General features: G+C 46.4%; 1 protein-coding gene across 4 annotated transcripts in view; it reads right to left on the reverse strand.

The window, feature by feature from the left end:
* c22h2orf42 (chromosome 22 C2orf42 homolog) overlaps positions 1–25,786 on the reverse strand; it is a 35,286-nt gene continuing 9,500 nt past the window's right edge. For all 4 annotated transcript variants that reach the window (XM_070866273.1, XM_070866274.1, XM_070866271.1 and 1 more), the window contains 6 exons: positions 22,925–23,029; positions 20,819–20,926; positions 17,633–17,733; positions 15,444–15,606; positions 10,763–12,253; positions 1–128 (listed from right to left, as the gene is read on the reverse strand). In XM_070866273.1, the coding sequence (XP_070722374.1) occupies positions 12,045–12,253; positions 15,444–15,606; positions 17,633–17,733; positions 20,819–20,926; positions 22,925–23,029 (686 nt within the window). In that variant the 3' untranslated portion in view covers positions 1–128; positions 10,763–12,044. The remainder of the gene's footprint in view (positions 129–10,762; positions 12,254–15,443; positions 15,607–17,632; positions 17,734–20,818; positions 20,927–22,924; positions 23,030–25,786) is intronic.

Consider the following 25,786-nt stretch of genomic DNA (forward strand, 5'->3'; position numbering starts at 1 on the left):
CATTTCCTCCAGTGTTTGGTGTACACTTCGTGGCACTGAGGAGTCAGGAGAACAGCAGCCACAATCCAAAGTATGGTTAGCCGAGGTCATGATTCTGGTGTTGTATCCCATACACTGATATCACCCAGCTACGAGAGACAATATAGGTACAATTAACAGTAAGCTTGGAAATGTAATACATTGAAAAATCTCTCATGGGCCGAGCTTGTGTTCTGTGATATTGGTAACAAATGCGTTCATGCGTTTGGATAAAACTCCTTTATCTGCTAATTTAACAAAGTCATTAGCTGGGAAACAGAGATCGGTGATGGGGTGGCGGGCAGGAGTGAGGGATGATAGTGTGCGGTAAAATGAATTGATAATTGCGCAAGTAATGATGACTGATTTAGCTTTCCTGTGAGGAGGTATCTGCCCTCTTATTTAGCTTATCGTAGTTGTACCTAGCATCCGGGCAAAAATAAACAATTGTACATTTGAAAATGAAAACATTGTGAGTTTGTAACTCTGGTGTATAGTTTTGTTTGGGTAGCCAAAGACAGAAAGGAGACGCAAGCGTATTGCTGAGTAACCGGGCTGCTTTGATACCGCGCTCATCAGCAATGCTGATACAGACTTTCTATATTGTGGTGTTTGCGAAGGACCTACCCAACAATCATAGGCAGTCCCTCATATTGAGGGTGACTTGCTTCCACGCCAAAAAGGGATGAGTTCACAGGGATTTCAATGAATTAATTCCAGGTCCTGAAGGGTGGAAGATGCCTGTGCGTGGATTTTTTTGAGGTGTGGTGGCTGTTGCACACCAGTCACTACACGGGCTTGACAGACTAGGTGTTGGCCCAGTGGCAAGGGTTAACCACGACAACTGGAGACCCTGCTCTGCTGCACGGACCTAGTGCGCGCACATATCGCAGTGTGGGCTGGGCCCGTGCTGCCGCTGGGCCACTGGCCCCGAACTCACGCCTCTCCTGGGCCCCGATCACATCGCTCCACAATCTCTCGCCGCTCCTGCTGTACCTGCCCGCGCTCCAATCACCGACCTGGACCTTGATGACGTCCAATCCAGTCGCCCTCTTCGCTGCCGTCGCCCTCCTGCACCAGCTCGCGCTGTACCTTGCCGTGGTACACCGCCACGCTGTCCATGGCCCCGACCTGCCTCCGATGGTCTCTCGAAGGTCGGGGCCTCCACGCTCTCTCGGTTATGGCTCCCTGTATTACTACGGATACCAGGGCCTGCTGCTCTCCTAACTTACATTTTAGCCTTGCTATTTCTAGTTGGCACCAGGAGTGGTCTGCCTCCGTGTGTGGCTTAATTACTTCCCTTAATGCCCCCCGCCCCGCCCCGAGCATCTTTGACCTCTTGCCGGAGCCCCAAACTTTCCAATTTATATATTTTTAACTCTAATTTGTTTTCATTCGCTTCAAGTACGGCTGCTGTGGCATTTAAATTTGAGCAACAAAGCTGCCTGTTCGGCCCCTCTTTCTAATTGCCTAATACTGTGGTTTAATCGATCAATTTCCTGTCTCAAATGTTGCATTTCTCCCTCCTTTAACTGCCGAATAAGTTGAAGGCTTTCTTCATTTTGTTCATTTTGTTCTTTTATATTGTGAATCTCTTTTTCATTTCACACAGCAGGCAATGCACAAGTGAGTTGATTAACTTTACCTTTTTGTTTCCCAAAACTGTAAACTCTTGAGATGTGTGGTAGAATTTCAAGTACACCGTATAAGCAGAATGAATGATCATTCTTTCAGGGCAAGACTCATTATGCTATCATACGCCGTGCACGTCCCCAATCTGAGACTCCAATTCCAAGCTGGATATAATTGAATTTATCACAAGCGCGGTCTCACAGCAGCCGGGTGACACAGAAAGACGCCAGTCCCAGGTCCCGCACAGAGATCCGAATAACCTCCAGCTGGACATTGCTCCAACCCGGAGCGTGTTACAGTATCAGAGACTGAAAGGTCCCGGCCTACTTGCAGCAAGACTGAATGCAACCACAGAAACAACGAGCACTTTGCAGGCAGACCCTGGTGTGTCAGCACTTGCTACAGCACCCACCGCGGGCTGGCAGCTTGAGGTGTGTGTGTGTGTGTCTCAAATCCCATCCACTGCACTTACCCCCTTCCCAAAGACAAAGAGCTCCGTGTAACAAACAGGGCAAAGAGATACAAACCAGTCCCGCAGCCAATCAGAGGGCGGAGGGGGCGGGACCTGGGTGTATCCAAATTAAAGCGTCCGGGAACCAATCAGGACGCAGGTCTCCCAACGCGTGTTAACTCCTGTTTCAAAGCTCCAACTTCTCTGTTTCTCCAAGTGCACAGTCATCAAAATGTCATCCTCGGACCAGGATGACTTGCTACCACATGAGTTCACAGATGTTTCAATGAAGGACCCGATGTTCCAGTCCTGAACTCCAATTAAAAGGGGGTGGAAGATGCCTGTGTGTGGATTGTTTTAACATGTGGTGGCCGTTGTACACCAGTCACCCCACGGGCTCGACAGAGCGAGGCCTTGGTCCAGTGGCAAGTGTTAACCAGGACAACTGGAGACCTGCTCTGCTGCACGGACCTAGTGCGCTCACATCGCAGTGTGGGCTGGCCCGTGCTGCCCCTGGGCCCCTCCCCTATCTTCCATTTACTGGTGCCCCTCCCCTATCCCCCCCATTTACTGGTGCCCCTCCCCTATCCCCCCCATTTACTGGTGCCCCTCCTCTATCCCCCCCATTTACTGGTGCCCCTCCCCTATCCCCCCCATTTACTGGTGCCCCTCCCCTATCCCCCCCATTTACTGGTGCCCCTCCTCTATCCCCCCCCATTTACTGGTGCCCCTCCCCTATCCCCCATTTACTGGTGCCCCTCCCCTATTCCCCCCATTTACTGGTGCCCCTCCCCTATTCCCCCCATTTACTGGTGCCCCTCCCCTATCCCCCCATTTACTGGTGCCCCTCCCCTATCCCCCATTTACTGGTGCCCCTCCTCTATCCCCCCCATTTACTGGTGCCCCTCCTCTATCTCCCATTTACTGGTGCCCCTCCTCTATCCCCCCCATTTACTGGTGCCCCTCCCCTATTCCCCCCCATTTACTGGTGCCCCTCCACTATCCCCCATTTACTGGTGCCCCTCCCCTATTCCCCCCATTTACTGGTGCCCCTCCCCTATTCCCCCCATTTACTGGTGCCCCTCCACTATCCCATTTACTGGTGCCCCTCCCCTATTCCACCCCATTTACTGGTGCTCCTCCCCTATTCCCCCCATTTACTGGTGCCCCTCCCCTATTCCCCCCATTTACTGGTGCCCCTCCCCTATCCCCCCATTTACTGGTGCCCCTCCCCTATCCCCCATTTACTGGTGCCCCTCCTCTATCCCCCCCATTTACTGGTGCCCCTCCCCTATCCCCCATTTACTGGTGCCCCTCCTCTATCCCCCCCATTTACTGGTGCCCCTCCTCTATTCCCCCCATTTACTGGTGCCCCTCCCCTATCCCCCATTTACTGGTGCCCCTCCCCTATTCCCCCCCATTCACTGGTGCCCCTCCACTATCCCCCATTTACTGGTGCCCCTCCCCTATCTGCCCCCATTTACTGGTGCCCCTCCACTATCCCCCCCATTTACTGGTGCCCCTCCACTATCCCCCATTTACAGGTGACCCTCCACTATCCCCCATTTACAGGTGCCCCTCCCCTATTCCCCCCCCATTTACTGGTGCCCCTCCACTATCCCCCATTTACTGGTGCCCCTCCCCTATCTGCCCCCATTTACTGGTGCCCCTCCCCTATCCCCCATTTACTGGTGCCCCCCCCCTATCTGCCCTCATTTACTGGTGCCCCTCCCCTATCCCATTTACTGGTGCCCCTCCCCTATCCCCCATTTACTGGTGCCCCTCCCCTATCCCCCATTTACTGGTGCCCCTCCCCTATCCCCCATTTACTGGTGCCCTCCCCTATTCCCCCCATTTACTGTATCCCTCCCCTATCCCCCATTTACTGCTTGTACTTGATATGACAGTGTCAACATAATAACAGATTACTTGCTGTATCTGAATACTAACTTTTTGTGTTCCCCCAGGTATCTATGTAGATATTGACCCTCCTCGTTACGTTCTCAAAAAATTCAATCAAGTTAGTCAGACACGACCTTCTCTTAACGAATCCATGCTGACTGTCCTTGATTAATCCGTGTCTTTCTAAATGAAGATTTATCTTGTCCCTCAGAATTTTTTCCAACAATTTGCCCACCACCGAGGTTAGGCTGACTGGACTGTACTGATATTGGCGGACACGTTATAAAAACAGGCCTGTTCTGATATAGGGGATACTGTGTAATAACAGGAATGTACTGATATAGGGGACACTATCAGTCAGAAAGCACATATTACACAATTTAATATTCCACAGTAGATATACCACAGCTGGAGCTGAACAATCATTAGATGGATTCAGCATCGTGGACCCAATGGAAACTTCACACATCATTCAGCTTGACATGTGCCTGTCTGTGTGTGTGTATCTGTCTCTGTGTCTGTGTCTGTGTGTATCTGTCTCGTCTGTGTGTGTGTATATGCATGTATCGTCTGTCTGTGTGGGTGTGCCTGTCTCGGTGTCTGCTTCTCTGTGTGTGGGTGTGTCTGTGTGTGTTTATGGATCTGTCTGTGTGTGGGTGTCTCTGTCTGTGCATGTGCGCTTGTCTGTGCCTGCATGTCTCTGTCTGTGTGTCTGTCTGATAGTGTGTGTGTAGCGGATTATTTCAGTAATATATGCAATGGTGGTGATTTAAACCTCATGAATATCCTGATGCCGTATGATTTTTATTTGTGAGCCAATAAAAAATATTAAATAGAAGGAATGTGAGTGGGAAGATGGCGCGGGATATCCTGTCAATCCATTTGGCTCTATCCACAAATCTGCGTCGGATGGACTGTGTGTCTGTGAGCAGGGGGGTGCGGAGAGTTAAAGGGGCTGTCCTTCACATGCACGCTCTGTCCCAGGCCATAGCCCCAGAAATAAAAACCGGCTGTCCCGCTGCACAAATACATATTGACTGTGTATTTGACACGCCGGATGACAAATACAGGTATTATTTCAGGGTTCAATGTTGTGCCGCAGACTGCATTGAATTCGGTTACAATAAGCTGAAAGGGCTTTAATCCTCATTACCAGTGCGGACAGAATCTCAAATAATCTTTCATCAGAGCAGCTGTTCACTGCAGCAACTCACCAAGCGCCCTCTGCCACCTAGAGGTGGGGTTCTTCCCGGTGTCCTGGGGCCAGTATTTATCCCTCAATTAACATCACAAAAAACAGATTATCTGGGTCATTATCACTTTGTGGGAACTTGCCGTGCACAAATTGGCTGCCGCATTTTCTACATTACAACAGTGACTATACATTACTTCATTGGCTGTAAAGCGCTTTGGGATGTCCTGGGATCATGATGAAAGGCGCTCTCTAAATGCAAGTCTTCAGCGGGACAAGAGCAGCAATATCATGGGAACATCATAAACTCCAAATCCCACTCCAGTCTGCTGTGGGTGTACAGTAGATCGTTCCTTCATCGGCACAGGATCGAAATCCTGGGATTCCCTACTCAACACCATCGTGAGAGCAGCATTTCGAGCACTGAAGCGCTTGGAGAAGGTCCACCAGCTCCTCAGGGTTAACTAGGGACGGGCAAGAAATTCAGCCTTGTCAAGAGCACCCACTCCGTATCCCAATAACAGAAATGATCACATGTCCCATCACTATAGGGTCATGTTATATTTGGCAGCATTTATTGAACAAAACTCCAACAACTTGCATTTATATAGCGCCTTTAACTTAGTAAAATATCCCAAGGTGCTACACAGGAGCATTATCAAACAAAATTTGACACCGAGCCACATAAGGAGATATTAGGACAGATAAGGCAGCTTTAAAGGAGGAGAGGCGAAGAGGTTTGGCGGGGGTGGGGGGCGGAATTCCACAGCTTTGGGCCGAGGCAGCTGAAGGTACGGCCATCAATGGTAGAATTGGGGATGTGCAAGAGGCCAGAATTGGAGGTGAGCAAAGATCTTGAGGGGTTGTCGGGCTGGAGGAGGTTACAGGCATAGGAGCGATGCCATTGGAGGGACTGGAAGACAAGGATGAGAATTTTAAAACTGAGGCTTGTGCCAGACCAGGAGCCAATGCAGGTCAGCGAGCACAGGAGTGATGGGTGAACGGGACTTGGTGCGAGTTAGGATACAGACAGCAGAGTTTTGGATGAGCTCAAGTTTATGTAGGGTCAAAGATGAGAGACTGGCCAGGAGAGCATTGGAATAGTCAAAGTCTAGGGATAATAAAGGCATGGATGAGAGTTTCAGCAGCAGATGAGCTGAGGCAGGGGCGGTGTCAGGCGATGTTACATTGGTATAAGTAGGCAGTCTTGGTAATGGAGCAGCTATGTGGTTGGAAGCTCATCTCGGAGTGAAATACGACACCAAGGTTGTGAATGGTCTGGTTCAGCCTCAGATAGCTGCCAGGAAGACAGATGGAGTCCACTGAATTTTGCAGCCGTAATACCCTCCTCTGTAAACTCTCATGATTTTGTATTTTATGGTGGTTGTATTGCAGGTGTTGTTTTGTACCAATCTCTCATTTGGGCAATGCAGAGCTGACATCACTCAATTATACTGATGGGCCTACATGTTTGAGTGCGATATGAGGTGAACTTGGAGGTGATGTACCCATGAGATTGATCTAGGTGGTAGAGGCTGCGGGTGAGTGAGGTGTTGTCGCAGTAATCTTGGTATCGTACATATGGCAGCCACGAAGTGCGAGGACGAAGGTGGATATTGAGCCCAGTGATAGGGGCACGAAACAACCAGATTTGCTCTGTCTTGCATGGTGTCAAGCTTCAAATGCTGGTGCACTGCACCCAACCAGGTGAGTATTCCATCACACTTCTGATTTGAGCCTTGTATCAACAACAACTTGTATTTATATAGCGTCTTTAATGTAGTGAAACATCCCCAGACGCTTCACAGGTGCAATTTGAGATAAAACATCTGGACACCAAGCCGCATAAGTAGAAATTAGGGTAGGTAACCAAAAGCTTGGTCAAAGAGGTAGGTTTTAAGGAGCGTCTTGAAGGAGGAAAGAGAGGTGGAGACAGAGAGGTTTAGGCAGGGAGTTCCAGAGTTTGGGGTCCAGGCAACAGAAGGCATGGCCACCAATGGTTGAATGATTATAATCAGGGATGCTCAAAGAAGGCAGAATTAGAGGAGTGCAGATATTTTTTTTGGGGGGGGGGGCGGTTGTGAGGCTGGAGGAGATTATAGAGTTATAGAGATGGGCAGGGGCGAGGCCGTGGAGGGATTTGAAAATAAGGATGAGAATTTTGAAATCGAGGCGCTGCTTAACCGGAAGCCAATGTAGGTCAGCGAGCACAGGGGTGATGGGTGAGCGTGACTTGGTGCGAGTTAGGACACGGGGCAGCCGAGTTTTGGATCATCGCCAGATTACGTAGGGTAGAATGTGCAGGAGTGCGTTGGAATAGTCAAGTCTAGAGGTAACAAAGGCATGAATGAGGGTTTCAGCAGCGGATGAGCTGAGGCAAGGGCGGAGACGGGCGATGTTACGGAGGTGGAAATAGGCGGTCTTAGTTATGCTGCGGATATGTGGTCGAAAGCTCATTTCAGGGTCAAATATGACACCAAGGTTGTCTCAGACAGAAGTTGGGGAGAGGGATGGAGTCAGTGGCTAAGGAACGGAGTTTGTGGTGGGGACCAAAGACAATGGCTTCGGCCTTCCCGATATTCAATTGGAGAAAATTTCTGCTCATCTAGAACTGGACGTTGGACAAGCAATCTGACAATTTAGAGACTCTGGAGGCGTTGAGATGGAGAAGCTTTAAGAAGTCCCATCTGGGTAGGGTAGTGTAATCCAGAGAATGCAAGTTCGAATCCCACCATGGCAGTTTCAGAATTTGAACAGCTGTTTTTTAAAAATTGGGAAATTTAACGCTGGTATCAGTATAAAGTGACCATGAAACTATCTGATTGATACAAACAAAACTGGTTCACTCATGCCCTTTAGCGAAGGAAACCTTCTGTCCTTACCTGGTTTGGCCTATAGGAAACTCCAGTCCCACACCAACGTGGTTGTCTCTTAACTGCCCGAATAAGCCACTTAGTTGTATCCAACCCGCTACAAAGAATACCTCAGCAGTTCAAAGGCAGCGGCCCACCATCACCTTCTCAAGGCAACTAGAGATGGGCAATAAGTGCTGGCCTTCCTAGCGACGGCCATATTCCGAGAACGTTTCCCTGAGGAACTCCTGCAGTGATATCCTGGGGCTCCGTTGACTGACTTCCGACAATCATTTTCCTTTGGATAGTTCCTTTTGACCAATTAACAGGCAGTTTTGCACTGTGAAGAGACACCTAATGGATTATAAACCTGCAACCAACAGACAGAAGAATTCCATCCCAGCACTGCAGGCTGATTTTGAACCCTAACCACAGAGAAGGTTCCCTGCTCACATCTTGTTGTGGACAATGAATTAGCTTGCTCAATGTTCTCAAGGCGCCATCTAGTAAAATGAAGATTTTTTTTTTTTTAAAACATTAAAAGTGAAAATATTTAGCAAACTGCAATTCTTTCACGAACAGTATGGAGAATTCAAAAACAGATAGAATATTTCACCAAGAACACAATGCAGGAAATGCAAACTGATTATATAGGCAGAATTATATAGGCTTTCCACAAAACCCCTACAGTATTTTCACAATTGGGGGCAGGATCAAACCAGCTCAGTTAACGCCCACTGTATATCCGTGCAGGCTTTCTGGACAAACACCATAACATAATTCATTGAAAAGTCATTAGGAAATGTAAAAACTTAGGCAGTGTAATCCTGAGAATGTCAGATGAGTAATTGCTCTTGCTCGCTCTCCCCACAGTCTGAGAGAACGGGGCAAAGGAACTCAGTACTCAGTAATTCCAATGTTTCAACTCTATAGAACTAAGACTTTTTTTTAAACAAATAAAGTTTGAACTTAGTTTTACAAGTGCAGGGAGTTCTTTAATACACCTGCCTATGTTACTGTAACTGCTCCTCTCCAAGGTGCCAACTTGAAACTCACAGGTTGCCTTTGACCTAAGGTGTGCTGTTTCAAACAGTAGCTTGGCAAGCCAGCAGGGTTATTAACCTGCATCAGCTTCCAACCCCCAACCCCTTACCCGATGGCTCAGTGAGTTAAATCACTCCCTGGTGTGGACCACCACTACAGGCCAGGAAGTTATCAGGTTCAACCTTCAGTCTGTGGTAGCAGAGTGAGCATTGCAGAAGGCACCAGCAAGGAGGGGGAGAAAGGGATCAGTTTGATTGCTACACAGCGACAGCTATTGCGTTAATGGGTAATAGCAACATTGGATTTAGATGAGATGTGCCTCTTCAGTGAACTCTCTGATGAAGGGGGTTGTCGACCTGAAACATTAACTCTATTTCTCTCTCCACAGATGCTGCCTGACCTGCTGAGATTTCCAGCATTCTCTGTTTTTATTCCTGCTTACACTCACTGACTGGGAGCACATCGAAGGAAACATGGAAAATAGGTGCAGGAACAGGCCATTCGACCCTTCGAGCCTGCACCACCATTCAATATGATCATGCATCTTCAGTACCCCATTCCTGCTTTCTCTCTATACCCCTTGATCCCTTTGGCCGTAAGGGCCACATCTAATTCCCATTTGAATACATCCAACGAACTGGACTCAACAACTTTGAGGTTCACAATTCTCTTTGTGAAAAAGTTTCTCCTCATCTCGGTCCTAGATGGCTTACCCCTTATCCTTAGACTGTGACCCCTGGTTCTGGACTTCTCCAACATCGGGAACATTCTTCCAACATCTAACCTGTCTAGTCCCGTCAGAATTTTATATGTTTCTATGAGATCCCCTCTCATTCTTCTAAATTCCAGTGAATACAATCTTTCTTCAGATCCAGTCTTTCTTCATATGTCAGTCCTGCCATCCCGGGAATCAGTCTGGTGAGCCTCTCTGCACTCCCTCAATAGCAAGAATATCCTTCCTCAGATTAGGAGACCAAAACTGCACACAATGATCACTTGAGCGAAGTACGAGTATCTCAGCATGAATCCGTGCCTTTAGAGACAGAAAGTATGGGGGGGGGGGGGAGGGAATGTTTATGAAATTGCTGTCCAGCCCGGGAAGGTCACGACATGTTACTTTTGCCACGTCAGTTACATACAAAGGTGTCAGCCTTGGATCAGTGATAACACTCTCACCTCCAAGTCAGGGGGCCGTGGTTCAATCCCCATTACAGAGACTTGAGCACATAATCTAGGCTGACACTTCAGCGCAGTCCTGACGGAGTGCTGCGCTTTCCGAGATGTTGTCTTTCGGATAAATTGTTAAACCTGCTCTCTCAGGTGGACACAAAAGATCCCCAGACCCGATTTCGTAGAAGATCAGGGGAGCTTTCTCCCGGTGTTCTGGCCTATATTTATCCCTCAACCAACATCACCAAAATCAGTTTATCTGGTCATAATTGCATTGCTATTTGTGGGAGCTTGCTGTGCGCTGTATTGCCCTACATTACAAAAGTGGCTAAACTTCAAAGTGCCTATAAAGCGCTTTGGGACAACCCGAGATCGTGAAAGGCGCTATATAAAAATGCAAGTTTAAATGCGGGTTACACATTTCTAGGTGCTGCAGTAGAACCAGCAAAGAAGAAAATAAGATCAACAAAAAAGATAAGGGTATCTATCTTCTGCTCTCACCTGTGAGTTAGAAGGTTGCAGGTTCAAGCGCCACTGTGATACTTCAGCAAATGATCTAGACTGACACTCCAGTGCTGTACCCTGGGAGTGCTGCACAGTAAGAGGTGCTGTCTTTCGGATGAGATGTTAAACTGAGACCCCAGATGCCTGTTCCGGTGGGTATAATAGATTCAAAGAGCAGCAGGGAGTTATCCCGGTGCCTTGGCCATCATTTCACCATGAACCAACACCACCAAAAACAGATTAACTGGTCATTTATCTCATTTGCTGTTTGTGGGACCTTGCTGTCTTGTTTTCCTGAAGAATAAGAGTGTCTGCACTTCAAAAATAATTAGTTGTAAAGCACTTTTGTGCACTCTAAGGACCTGATGAAGGGCTATATAAATACAAATTCTTTCTCAGTTGCCACACAGTCTGGTATTTAGACACATGGTATGCAACAAGTACAATCATGAAAAACTGTTCAATAACAGAGGAGATACTGCAAGGAATTCATTTTTAAAGCTTTATGCATTAACTGCCATTCATAATGCAAAGTTGAATATTCTTGCTTTGACTGTTCTTTGCATCCTGGAACGGCCCAGAACTGTTCCCCTTCTCCCCTGCCGGCAATGATTCATGCCAGGTACAGCTTCAGGATTGACGGATTCCTGCCAGTGTTGTGTGAGCCTGGGGAGTGAGTGTCTCCACTCAGCTAAAGGTCCCTGCAGTCCTGTCAGTATCACCACTGGAGATGTCCACCTCGCATTTCTGCAAACCTGACCACTTAAAACGTGTTCCTTAATTTTGTGGAGCGAGGTATCCGTTCCTTTGGTTCTCTGTCACGCATATATAAGCTGCAACTCAAACTTGAGCCATTGCCCGAGGACAAAAATAATTAACCCAGATATAGGCTGCACTCCTAGTTTAAAATAACTTTTTGTGGATCAGCACGGTGTCCTTAGCATTCACATGTTATGTCGACAGACTGCTAGACATAAAGAGAAAATGGAAATCAAAGGGAGCTAATGTCCACACGAAGGATCTTTTAAATACTGTGATGTGTTTTCAAAGTCTAAATTAACGACTGCGCTGGATTGCAAGTCGTAGGGTCACTGACATGTAACCCCACAGGTCATTCAGAGGCAATTACTCTTCAAACCCGCACAGTTTGGACTGCAATTCTTCAATAAGATCCACGTCAATTCCAGAGGTACTTTTGTGTCCCGTTTGAATTCTGTACTCGATTTTATTTCTTTTTTCTACCTACAAGAGGTAGAAGTGGCCACGTAAAGCTTTGTTTTCAGTGAATATTGATGGTCCCGAGGGAAGGACTGAGCTCCAGCGTCTGTTCTGGAGAAGGGTGCTGTTCTCTGAACTCAACATGTCCATTCCGGTGGTGACCGTACTCGAGCTTAATCCTCAGTTCTCCAATCTTCAACCTGGGCAGAATATCTGGGATCCATTCGATAATAAAAGGAGTTGGCTCTTTCTGGTCAGGAGACATGTTCCCTGGATGAAATAGAAAATTCCACAGTGAATTTCACAAAAGCCATAAAATACAGCACCGTTACATTACAATCCACTGGAGATTTCCTAACAGAAACATGACCAAGATGAGCTGAACTTTGCTATTATCCCATAAATACCATAAACCAAAGGGCTTTCAAGGAATTCATTCTGTGCATATGATTCCCAGTGCATATTATGTCAGTTTGGCTCAGTTAGCTATACTCTCGCCCAAGTTAGAAGCTGATGGTTTCAAATCACTCTCTGAAGATGATAATCTATGCTGACACTCGAGTGCAGTCCTGGAGCGCTGCGTTAGCAGAAATGTTGTCCTTGGGATGAGATTTTAAAATGAGGCCCCGTTAGCTCAGGCTAAAAACCACCAATTATTTATTTATGAAGAAAGAAGAATATACAGAAGCAAAAACAAATCCCTGCGGATTAAGAGATTACAGTACAGTACTCTGATTTAATACCATTTGTTTCAAAATAATAAAAGCTCTTGGCTCAGTCATTTTCATGCAATGCATCAACGATGAAAGGCTTTTAGTGAGAGCACCATCCCCCATTTGCCTCTGACTCAAATAGGATAACCGGTGAACATGGGACCCAGCCATGGGATGTGGGCGTCGCTGGCAAGGCCGTCCCTAATTGTCCTCGGGAAGGTGGTAGTGAGCTGCCATTTCAGAGAGCAATTAAGAGTCAACCACGTTACTGTGTGCCTGGAGTCACATATAGGCCAGACCGGGTAAGGGCGGCAGATTTCCATCCCTAAAGGACATTAGTGAACCAGGTTGGTTTTTACGACAATCCGATAGTTTGATGGTCAACCATTACTGACACTAGCTATTTGTTCCAGATTTATTTAATTAACTGAATTTAAATTCCCCAGCTGCTGTGGTGGGATTTAAACTCGTGTCTCCGGATCATTAATCCAGACCTCTGGATTACTGGTCCAGTAACATAACCACTCTGCTACCATATCTCTAAATCTATCTCTCTACCCTCTGATATCCAAACTAAGATTAAATAAAATAAAATGGGTACCTTCACAATTAATCAAAAATGTTACTTCAAAATAGTTTTCAAAAGCACAACAGTGTGTGTCCCCCAAGTCTTTGACTCAAGCAATTCATTCGCCTTCAGGTCTAAGCAATGGCTGAAAGTCTTGCTCACAGGACCACGCCATGGGATAACCATTGCATGGGCCTGTAATAGCCGCAACAGACTAAGTATTAGTGGGTAGCCCAGTGATCAATATTAATTATTTCTGTCACACGGGTGTGGTTTGTGTCCAACACTTGTTAATCAATCAACATAAACAGAGGCATGTTATCCTCCTTCGAAGCAATATCTACAAATGAGACAGAGTTATGGGATCTTCCCCCAGAAAGCAGACACAGAAAATATTTTAAAGTTGCTACGATAGTGGCATAGCTACATCTTTCTATATAAAAATATGATATATGGATTCTTGTGATCCTAAATAGGATGGAGCCCCTGGGTCCACTATTGCCTCATCTACCTGCTTCAGTGGCTCAGCTGGGTGATAAAGAGCTCATGGCACTGTTTAGAGAAGAGCAGGAAGTTCTCCCAGTGTCCTGGCCAACATTCCTCCCTCAATCTATACCACCAAGAAAAAAGTAACTGGGCATTCATCTCATTGCTATTTTTGACACCTTGCTGTGTGCAAAATGGCTTTTGCCTTTCTCTATATAACTAAAGTAATTCATTGTAGATAAAGTACTCATACATTTCACAGAGATGTGTCAAGATACTCTGTAAATGGATGCACAAAATATTCATCTAACATCAGTCAGTAAGCAGAGACATAAAAGGGCATGCATTTACAGAGTATCTTGGCACAGCAAACTCCCACAAACAGCAATGTGATAATGACCAGATAATCTGTTTTTGTTATGTTGATTGAGGGAAAAATATTGGCCCGGGACACCGGGGATAACTCCCCTGCTCTTCTTCGAAATAGTGCCATGGGATCTTTTACGTCCACCTGAGAGAGCAAAGGGGGCCTCGGTTTAACATCTCGTCCGAAAGGCGGGACCTCCGACAGTGCAGCACTCCCTCAGCACTGCACTGGAGTGTCGGCCTACATTTTTGTGTTCAAGCCCCTGGAGTGGGACTCGAACCCACAACCCTCTGACTAGGGGGATCAAGGGGTATGGCGAGAAAGCAGGAATGGGGTACTGAAGTTGCATGTTCAGCCATGAACTCATTGAATGCCGGTGCAGGCTAGAAGGGCCGAATGGCCTACTCCTGCACCTATTTTCTATGTTTCTATGTTTCTACGCGAGAGTGCTACCCACTGAGCCACAGCTGACAGTACGCAGAAGTTGATCCCAGAATTTAAGGGAATGACATTTAAGAAACAATTGACTACCCCGGGGCTTATCTCTCTTGAAATGATAGATGAAAGACTTAAGACTGTTTGGATCGAAGTAAGCTTTTCTGCTGTGAACAGAATTTAAGCACAGGAGATATTTACAAACTAAGGAGAACAAAAGCAAGTCGGAAATGCAGGAGAAGCATTTTTTCTAAAAGGGTGGTAAGTATTTGGAAGAGATTACTGGCACGGGTGATGGGACAAGAAACCTTAATGGGTTTCAAAACGGAATTAAGACACGTTCTTTTTAACAAGGATTCAGGGTTATTAGAAATGCACCAAGGAATGCTGTGGATAGTTAGGCAAAGGTCTTCCCCTGCATGAAAATGTTACTATGTAATTACTTTGAAGTATTGTCACCATCTTAAGCAGGCAAATGTGGCAGTAATTTTGTTCACAGCAAGATCCCACAAATAACAGTAAGATGGATATCCAGCAAATCTGTTTTTGGTGGTGTTGGTTGAGGAAGAATGTTGGTCAAGACACTAAGGGAAATTCCGGCTTTTCATTGAATAGTCATTTGAATCACTAGAACAGACAGACAGAACTGCTCAGTTTAACATCACATTGTAACAGAGAGGGTTGATGAGGGTAATGTGGTTGTTGTTGTGTATATGGACTTTCAAAAGGTGTTTGACAAAGTACCACATAATAGATTTGTTAGCAAAATTAAAGTCCGTGGGTGCAAGGGACAGTGGCAGCGTCGATATTCTCCCTCGGAGACTTACATTAAAAATAAAAACAACCAATTATCAGCAGTTTCGGCAACAAAAACTGCACAGGCAGACTCACCAACTCTCAGGAAGGTCTTGAGTTCCAGCGGCCGAATTGATGGCTGCTTCTCCACTCGGCCGTAAGCCTCTGCAATACTTTCTACTTGAACCTTCGGGCACTTAAACAACTCGTAGGTGCCGTCGCGGTTTTCAATGAAACTGCGGGTAACCTCCAGGGGCATCTGAGAGATGGAATAAAGAGAACTGGATTAGATCCTACTCGGTTGTTACAAATCCCAAGAGCCATTTTGCTACCATACAGAGCACTAAGATTAATGTAATGTTCGTAGCCTAGAATGTCTGTCTGTCTTTGTGTGCGCAGGTCTATGGTTACCATTTTCCTCCCTCTGCGCTCCAATGTGTTTGGCCTCTGCCCAGCACTGATGGCCAATATTAGGCACTCACCATTTCAAGGCTCATGGGCCTAAATCTGTGTCCTTCTGCTCCCTGTCCCAATGCATTATAGCACTAACATTTATGCTAAGCATACATGCTTGACACTCGTGATCAATTTAGTTGTTAAAAAAGAACCAGACTTGCTAATTGTATGCTGTGGCAAAAGGCTCCCAGACCCATTAACTTCAGTGCTTAAATGGTCAGGCTTTGGGAGCTGGGTCTGAACTATAAGAACATAAGAATCTACTTAGTTGATATCCTCCTCCGTAGGGCGGCACTGCATGATGTTGAGCAAGACATATTTAGCTACTTCTATCCATTCCTAGTAGGCTTTAACCCAGCTGAGAACTAGCCACAATTTTCCGTCTCACCTACTGAGAGGCTGCAGGAACGACCGATGCGTCCAATGTAAGTATCAGGCAGTTGCAATAGGTTGGTGGCCTTCTGGATTTACGGCACATTGGGACCAAAGTTATTATCTTTGCTAATTTTAGCAACATAAAAATATTGAGTTGTAAAAACGGGCAACGACCACAGATCCAGAGCAACTTCCAGAACAATAGGAGGCCACTTGGCTGGGGTTTCTGCTAAAATTTGCAGTCAGAATTTCAACACCAGTGTTGAGACACCTTTATTCTGCGTTTAATTTGTTGTTCCTAATCCGGGAATGCTTGATTCAGACAGTGGATGGCAAAATGAAAGGGTGCGGAGGAGATTTGCTGCAATGGCGGAGAGACTAGAGAAGCTAGTTTAACAGAGGAGTTTAAAGTTAGAGGTTTTTGAGTAATAAGGAGAAACTGGTTCTTCTGACAGGAGGGTCAGTAACCAGTGGACACAGCTTTGAGGTAACTGGCAAAAGAACCGTGGGGGGAGCAGAGGGAGATGAGAATTTTTTTAAATTAAACGCAACGAGTTGTTACAATCTGGAATGCACTGCCTGAAAGAGCGTGGAAACAGATTCAGTAGTAACTTTCGAAAGCAAATTGGATATATACTTGAAAAATAAAGATTTGCAGGGCTATGGGGAAAGAGCTTCGCTTTCAAAGAGTCAGCACTGGCATGGTGGACCAACTGGCCTCCTTCTGTGTTGTATGATTGTATGAAGCAGCACTAAAACATGATGAGTCAGTGAGCGAGCCACATAGGACACCTCCCTGCATCTCCATACAAAGCGGAAGATGCAGTAGCTAGCGTTTTCTCTTGTTGATACTCAAGTCTTTACGAAGGTTCACGAGGTTTATTCCTGAGATGAAGAGGTTGTTGTACGAAGAAAGATTGAGCAAATTGGGGCTATACTCATTGGAATTTAGAAGAATGAGAGGTGATCTTATTGAAACGTATAAGATTCTGAGGGGGCTCGACAGGGTAGATGCAGAGAGGATGTTTCCCCTAGTGGGGGAATCTAGAACTAGGGGACATAGTTTCAGAATAAGGGGTTGCCCATTTAAAACGAGGAGGACTTTCTTCTCTCAGTGGGTTGTAAATCTGTGGAAATCTGTAGAATTCTCTACCCCAGAGAGCTGTGGAGGCTGGGTCATTGAATATATTTAAGGTGGAGATAGACAGGTTTTTGAATGATAAGGGAGTCAAGGATTATGGGGAGCAGGCAGGGAAGTGGAGTTAAGACCAAGATCAGATCAGCCATGATCTTATTGAATGGCGGAGCAGGCTCGAGGGGCCAAATGGCCTACTCCTGCTCCTATTTCGTATGTTCTTAAGTCTTGGTCCTTGCTAAGTGGGACGATTGTGACCTTACTGCAGACCCGCACCCCCACATTTCAGAACCCCCTTTTGTACAGCGATGTTGCCTACCTCAGGGGTATCAAATATCTGTTTGACCTGAAGAACATTTGTGATCTGCCAGGTGTACTTGGAGAATGTTCCCAGAGGCAATGCATCCTTCCGAACAAAACCTACAGCAAAGCACAACACACACTTCAAACGTCACACATCAAAGGGTCAAAAATATAAAAGGAAACAAAGACAGTCATTTCCTGCTGTTTTTTTCTGACCCAGGCTCTTCCCCCAAGGCAGGAGCTGCAGATTTAAAAGCAGCCGCCAGTCCACAGAAACTCACCTCAGCGAAAAAGTCTCCAATTGCTCTCAGGAGGTGGCCATTTCTCTCTCCTCCTGCAGCGAGCACCAGAGCAGTGACCATATAGGAATTTGCCGGGTGAAACACAGCTCATTCTCACCAGAGCACCACCACAACCATGCTCCAGAAACCAAACCATCCATGGGCAATGCCACCAAGAGATCAGCTGGTAACTTATAAAACCAGGAGAGGCGAGAGCCCAGGGGCAGCACGGGCCCAGCCCACACTGCGATATGTGCGCACTAGGCCCGTGCAGCAGAGCTGGTCTCCAGTCACCTTGGGTAATCCTTACCACTGGACCAAGACCTCGCTCTGTCAAGCCCGTGTGGTGGCTGGTGTGCAACGGCCACCCCACGTTAAAACAATCCACGCACAGGCATCTTCCACCCTTCAGGATGTAGCTCAGGACCTGGAATATTAGGTCCTCATCGAAACACCTGTGAACTCATCCCTTTTTGGCGTGGAAGCAAGTCATTGCACTCCGCTTCCATTGAGGGGTGGTAAGGCCAATTCTGCGGCGGGAGCAGAACTTCCATGCTGGGGGCTAAAATTCCCTACCCCAGAAGGTTACCGCCCCCAAGATGGGAGTCTGTGCGGGGAGGCAGAGGGAAGATGAGGGGAGACGAGGGCGGGGGATGGAGGGGAGAGTGCTGGAGGTGGGGAGGCGGAGAAACCCAGGGGCCACATTGCAGCGGAGGTCTGGGGGGGGCGAAGTGTGTTGGAGGGGCAGGCCTGGAGGCTCTGTGCCTTGGTGCGGGGAGTGTTCGGAGTGGGGTGGACGGGTTGACTGCGCAGATGGCGGTTGGTGGATGTGGTGTTGTTGGTGTCGCGGGGGCGTGGCTCCGGGGTGGCCGGGGCTGGGGGCTTGACATCCGGGGGTGTTCGGCATTTGGGAAGGATTCTGCCGGGACAGGGCGGGTTGGGTGCGGGGGGAGTGTTCCCGGTGTTGGGTGGGTCCGGAGCCAGGGGGTGGCACGCTCTTGGGATGGGGGGTGGGCTGTTTGGGGCTGGGATTGGGAGAGACTTCTTCGCTCGGGGAGTTGTTGGCCTGTGGGGTTCCCTACAATGGAGTTGTTGTTGATGCCAGTTCATTGGATGTGTTCGGGAGGGAGTTGGATGTGGTCCTTGCGGCTGGGGGGGGGGGGGGTCGGGGGTGTGGAGGGGAGGGGGGGGTAGGTGCTGGGGTGGGTGATCAGCCATGATCTTGTTGAATGGCGGTGCAGGCTCGAAGGGCCGAATGACCTACTCCTGCACCTATTTTCTATGTTTCTATGCTTCGAGGGACTGCCTATGATGATGATGATGATAAAGAACGCAAGAAATTTTAGGAACCGGCAAAGAACATGAGTCACCACATGCCTGTCCTTTCTGTGATGGTTCTGATGAAAAGTCATTGGCCTGAAACATTACCCCAACTGCCCTCTATCCATAGATGGTGCCTTACTTGCTGAGCGTTTACAGCATTTTCTGTTTCCACTTTCTGTGATGGATCAGTTTCACCACAAAACTTCTTCCCATATCCCTTAATGAGTTTTCTCAGAATTACATCCAACTGCCTCGAGTCAATCTGATTCAACGTCCTCCCTGGCAACTTATTTTATAATTCTATTACTTTTTGGGTAAAGAAACGTATTTCTAATGTTGATGTTTATCTTGTTGCCTTGAACCCTTCAACATATTAGCGTGTTGCAAGGCAGTAATACGTTGGCAGATTTGAGATGGCATTAATAAAACCACTCGAACTTTGTTCTTCTGAAACATGAAGTCATCTTGATTCACTAAACAGAACTATATATATTATAAACTACATTCTTTGCTGCATAATTAAATCGCATTCTGGACTTAGTTGTGCGATGCTGTGACATCCGTACTCCCATGGAAGGTCAATAAACAAAGCTAGGGGCTTCTTCTAGGACCTGAGAAGGGAGGAAATAATTGCAAGGGAGTTGATCCGAAGTCTCATTGTACATCTGCCAAGCAAGTGGTGTTGCTGCAGCCCTGGCAGAGATCAGAGAGCAAGTCACACTGTCTGAAGACTGTATACGGCATGGAGAGAGAGGACACAGCAGCAAAGAATCATCAATATTTTTGTTTTGCTTTGTAAAATATTTTGGGATAATTATTTAATGCTCAGTGATAGGGAACGGAATGCTTTTCCACAGCGGCCATCCAGTATCAGCATCGGGTGCGGGGCAAAGCTCACTCCACTCTGTCCCCATCAATATTCCTTTCCAAAACCTCTGGGGTCAAATGGAAATGTTCCAATTCCCACATCAGCCATTGTGGTATTTTCTCAGACTGAGATTCCTAATTTTAGATAAAAATAATAGGCAATTTTGTGTGTAAGGAATTACATAGAATGTACAGCACAGAAACAGGCCATTTGGCCCAACTGGTCTGTGCCGGGGTTTATGCTCCACACCAGCCTCCTCCCACCTCTCCTCATCTCACCCCATCAACATATCCTTCCATTCCTTTCCCCCCTCATGTGTGTCTCTAGCTTCCCCTTAAATGCATCCATGCTATTTGTCGGTGCTAGTGAGTGCCACATTCTAACCAGTCTGAGTTTCTCCTGAAATCCCTATTGGATTTATTAGTGACGATCTTTTATTTATGGCCTCCAGTTTTGGTCTCCCCCACAAGTGGAAATTGGGTTGTGGCCGCTCCAAATGCAGTTCCCCGGGAGTATGGCAGCAGACGAGGTGACAGTCATTCCAACTGCCCGAGGTGAATCTGACCCCCGATTCCCAAAAGTGTAAGTATGTTGTGTAACCCACTGAGTCATCAAATACCTTTGACCTACCAAGGTCATGTACTTGTTTGCCACAAGCTTCCACGTGGACATACTTGTCCTGGGGTTTGCTGCGATGCGATACCTGTGCAGGTGAGTAAAAAGGTGTTACCTGTGGTGGAGTTGGGTAGGCGTTTCTTTTTACTGCCCATAGAAATCCTCTGCTGCAGGGCATCAAAAAAGGCTTGAGGGACGTGGAACACCAGTGGCTCGGGCTTTCCTGCATTAACACGCATTTATATAGCATTTTTAACAACAACAACTTGCATTTATATCGTGCCTTTAACAACAATTTGCATATATATAATGCCTTTAACAAACAACAATCCCATTTATACAGTGCCTTTAACTTAGTAAAATTTCCCAAGGCCCTTCACAGGAGTGTAATCAGACAAAAAAAATTGACACTGAGCCAAAGGAGACAATAAGACAGGTCATCAAAAGCTTGGTCAAAGACTAGGTTTTAAGAAGTGTCTTAAAGGAGGAGAGGCAGAGAGGTTTAGGGAGGGAATTCCAGAGCCTAGACAGCTGACTGCACGGCCACCATTGTTGGGTGAAGGGAGAGGGGGATGCACAAGAGGTCAGAATTGGAGGAATGTAGAGTTCTTGGAGGGTCGTAGGGCTGGAGGTTGTTAGGGGTAAGGAGAGCGAGGCCATGGAGGGATTTGAACACAAGGATGAGAAAGTTAAACCCAAGGTGTGAGTGGATTGGGAGCCAATGTAGGTCAGCGAGCACAGGGGTGATGGAAACACACCGCAGTTAGTCAGAATAGTAACATATTGATGTAATCAAATTCTCCAGTTAGGGTATAATTACTTCATTAACTTTAAACTATGGGGACACCATCTGCATAGCTTTAGAGATAGAATGGCTTGCATTAAATGCTGAAGGCTCCAACATTCCCGATTAGCATCCAGGTTTGAAGAGTGATGCTGATTACTGGAGGACCAGATGGAGCTGGCATTGCCAACTCTCCAGCATTAGGGTTTAATCTCCTAGACACTGCTGCGAGCAACCCAGGAATAAAAAATAATAGGGGCATTTAAAAAACTTTATTTCAATATTTTTCATGAATTAGTCATCAAAATATTGGCAATGGAGGGAAAAGACTTGCATTTCTATAGCGCCTTTCATGACCACTGGACACGCGGTTGTAAGTCATGTGATGACGCATCCAGGAATACGTGCAACCACAGTTGGCAACCCTAGCTGGAACTAGGAACTGAACTGTTTATTACTACGTTTGAGACACTGACAAATCCATACACACTCTTTACACACAGGTTTTGTACGGCTCGGAAAGATGGTGTTACCACAAAGACGGTCAGTAATGCACAAGTGTTAAATCTTATTTGATAACTCTCCTGTGAAGCGCCTTGCGATGTTTTACTACATTAAAAGGTGCTATATAAATACAAGTTGTTGTTGTTGTTGAGATAAAGTGCCTTCTCAAGATTGAATTCCTCAAAGTGTATGTCTTGATGCCTTTTAACAAATACAATTACCTTCACCTTATTTTGTTAATACTAGGAATGAGCTCCGAATGAGAATGGTAAGGATGATATTTAATATGGGAAACAAGTGTGAGGCTTTCCTGTCTGAGCCACTGATTGCAGTGACCACAGTTTCCACTGCCTTTTACAACAACAACTTGTATTTATATAGCGCCTTTAACGTTGTAAAACGTACCAAGGCGCTTCACAGGGAGTGTTTTAAGACAAAACATATAAATTTGACACCGAGCCACACAAGAAGAAATGATGACAGACGACCAAAAGCTTGGCTAAAGAGGTAGGTTTTAAGGAGCATCTTAAAGGAGGAGAGAGGGGTAGAGAGGCGGAGAGGTTTAGGCAGGGAGTTCCAGAGCTGGGGGCCCAGGCAGCTGAAGGCACGGCCACCAATGGCTGTGCAGTTATAATCAGGGATGCTCAAGAGGACAGACATCTCAGGGGGTTGTGAGGCTGAAGGAGATTACAGAGTACAGCTGATGGCCAATACTTCACAGCAACGGGCATGAAAATATCACAGTCGGTATTGCCCAATAAATATCATCACTATGGCATCACTGCATTAAATTGCACTGTTGCAAACACGCTCCAACCATTAAAAAATAAGAAAAAAATTATAAGTTATTGAAGGCATTAACACCAACAATTAAGGGAGAAACTTCCTTCCCCTTTAAGGAAGTTATCAACTTTGTAAAAGCGTATCACTCACCATCAAATTGGTAATGCATAGTTTGATTGATGCGTTCAGTGACACTAGCAAGCCAGTCTTGAAAGGACAGGGTTACTTGCGATTCATCTATGGGTTGACTCCCAGCTGAAAAAGAGAGAGAGGAAAAAAGTCACTCTACAGACACCGGTCCATATGGGCTGCTGTACCAATAGACAAAGACGTTTTATGTTCTTTGGTCATCCTTGTTGGGCAGGTACCTTCTCTTCCCTAGGGGCATGAGCCAGTCCCAGCCATTATCACTGTCTATAAACCGGTGCACGAGGTGACACCTTCTCACACTGTTGTTAGGCAAATCATACTGAACCCAAAGGAAGTGGGAAATCATCATGAAGTGGAATTGTGGCCAGGAACGTACTTTCTTACCAATCCATGGCACAGTGTGTTGCAGCTCTGCCACCACCAAATTGCCGAATACATAAAAGCAAACTACTGCGGGTGCTGGAATCTGAAATAAAAACAGAAAATGCCGCAAACATGCAGCGGGTCAGGCAGCATCTGTGGGGAGAGAACCAGAGTTAACATTTCAGGTCGATGACCCCTCGTCAGAACTGGAAAAAGTTAGAGATGTAGCAGGTTTTTAAGCAAGTGTAAGGGGCAGGGAAAGGGAGGGGGAGGGGAGGAAAGAACAAAAGGGAAGGTCCGTGATAGAATGGACAGCAGAAGACATTAAGAGACAAAAGGGAAGATGGTGCAAGGCAAAAGGAGATTGTAATGGGACAAGTTAAGAAACAAAAGATGAGTCTAGATAGGGTGTAAATGGAGATGGCAGAATCGTCGTCAGCTGCCGTGGGAAAGAGGAAACAACAGAACAAAAGGAAAAAAATAGGGGCAAAGGTTATGCTCTAAGATTGCTGAACTCAGTACCTAAACGAAAGATGAGGTGCTGTACCTCGAGCTTGCATTAAGTTTCACTGGAACAGTGTAGGAGGCCAAGGACGGAGAGATCAGAGTGGGAGTGGAGCAGAGGATTAAAGCACACAAAGTTATTTTACCAATATTCTTTTCAAGCCCTGAAAACCATAGCTGTTCCTTCAGTCCCCCCGCCCCACTTTCAAGGTTCAGTCTATTTTTTTTATTTATTCGTTCACGGGATGTGGGCGTCGCTGGCATGGCCGGCATTTATTCCTCATCCCTAATGGCCCTAACTGACAGGATACTCCCGGTTGGAGAAACAACAGAAAGTGTTCCAGCGCTCGGTTAGTAAACTGCACGGATTTAGCTAGTTAAACTCCAGCAGTACATCGGTGCACATTTGGAGGCCCCTAGGGTTTGGATTCTGAGAGACTGTGACCCCTGGTTCTAGACTCCCCAGCCAGAGGGAAACATCCTCCCTGCATCTACCCTGTCAAGTCCTGTAAGAACTTTGTATGTTTCAATGAGATCACCTCTCATTCTTCTAAACTCTAGAGAATATCGGCCTAGTCTACTCAATCTCTCCCCGTAGGACAATCCCCCTATCCCAGGAATCAGTCTGGTGAACCTTCATTGCACTCCCTCTGTGGCAAGTATATCCTTCCTTAGGTAAGGAGACCAGAACTGTGCACAATACTCCAGGTGTGGTCTCACCAGGGCCCTATATAATTGCAGTAAGGTGTCTTTACTCTTATACTCAAATCCTCTTGTAATAAAGGCCAACATACCATTTGCTTTCTTAATCACTTGCTGTACCTGCAGGTTAACTTTCAATGATTGGTGTACAAGGACACCCAGGTCCCTCTGAATACCAACATTTCCCAATCGCTCACCATTTAAAAAATACTCTGCTTTTCTATTTTTTCTACCAAAGTGCATACTTCACATTTCTCTATGGAATTGGGTAAGTTGGGTGGGTCTCTACAGAGACGGAGTGTACCTTTCATTTCCGGCAATGGATTTCTATGCAGCTTGATTTGGAGATTAAGCATGGTAATGGGTTAGTGCTGAGCCGACCAAAGAAATACAAGTATGCCCTTAGTGTTGGATTATCTGAACTCCATTGTCTGCTCTGGAATACAATTGGAGAAATTCAGAATCTGAAAAGGCTCTTCGCTAACCTTTTCTTATAAAGCAAATTTATGTGCAATGAAAAGGCCTCTGACTCTGGAAGATTCACAATTCTGCTGGAACCCATCTCATGTATTTTCCCAACTCTCAAGAAAAAAGTTACGTCGAGGTAATTTTGATGGGATTTGAGAAAACTGCCAACAGTTCCTTGGGGTCTCATGTCGCTTTGGCAGAGTGATTATCGGCCAAGCTCATCGGTCTGCACACCTGATCTTTTCATTGGCGAAGACACAGTTCGTTTCTTGAACCCAAATTTTCATAAATGATCCAGATTTATTGAATTTGATTTCACAACTTACCATGGTGGGATTTGGGTTGTGAGTCCGCCAGCAGAACTATTAAATTACCCTACCTGCAAGCCAATGGCCTGACGGGTAGAGTGATCCTGACAGGACAAGCAGTGGGAAGCTTCCTGTATGGTAGGCTGCACAGGTTCATCTGGTTATGTTTCAGGCAAGTGTCCCTCTGTCTCATCGCTTGCCAACCCGCCTAGGCTCTCCGTGTTTAGACAAGTGGCATGTCACCCTAAGGGAAAACAGTATGCGCTCCCATAAGGGTATGGAGAGAAAGCAGGAATGGGGTACTGAAGTTGCATGATCAGCCATGATCATACTGAATGGTGGTGCAGGTTCGAAGGGCCGAATGGCCTACTCCTGCACCTATTTTCTATGTTTCTATATGGGCAAACAGAGACACTACCTTTACGGACTTCTCAGTAGTTTGGTTTGGTTTATCGTGGTGACTGACTTTTCATGTTTGAGAAAGCTGGCTAAGTAACAAAAAAACATTGAATAGAGC

The sequence above is a fragment of the Pristiophorus japonicus genome, chromosome 22 (assembly GCF_044704955.1).
Source record: "Pristiophorus japonicus isolate sPriJap1 chromosome 22, sPriJap1.hap1, whole genome shotgun sequence".
NCBI classification, from domain to species: domain Eukaryota; kingdom Metazoa; phylum Chordata; class Chondrichthyes; family Pristiophoridae; genus Pristiophorus; species Pristiophorus japonicus.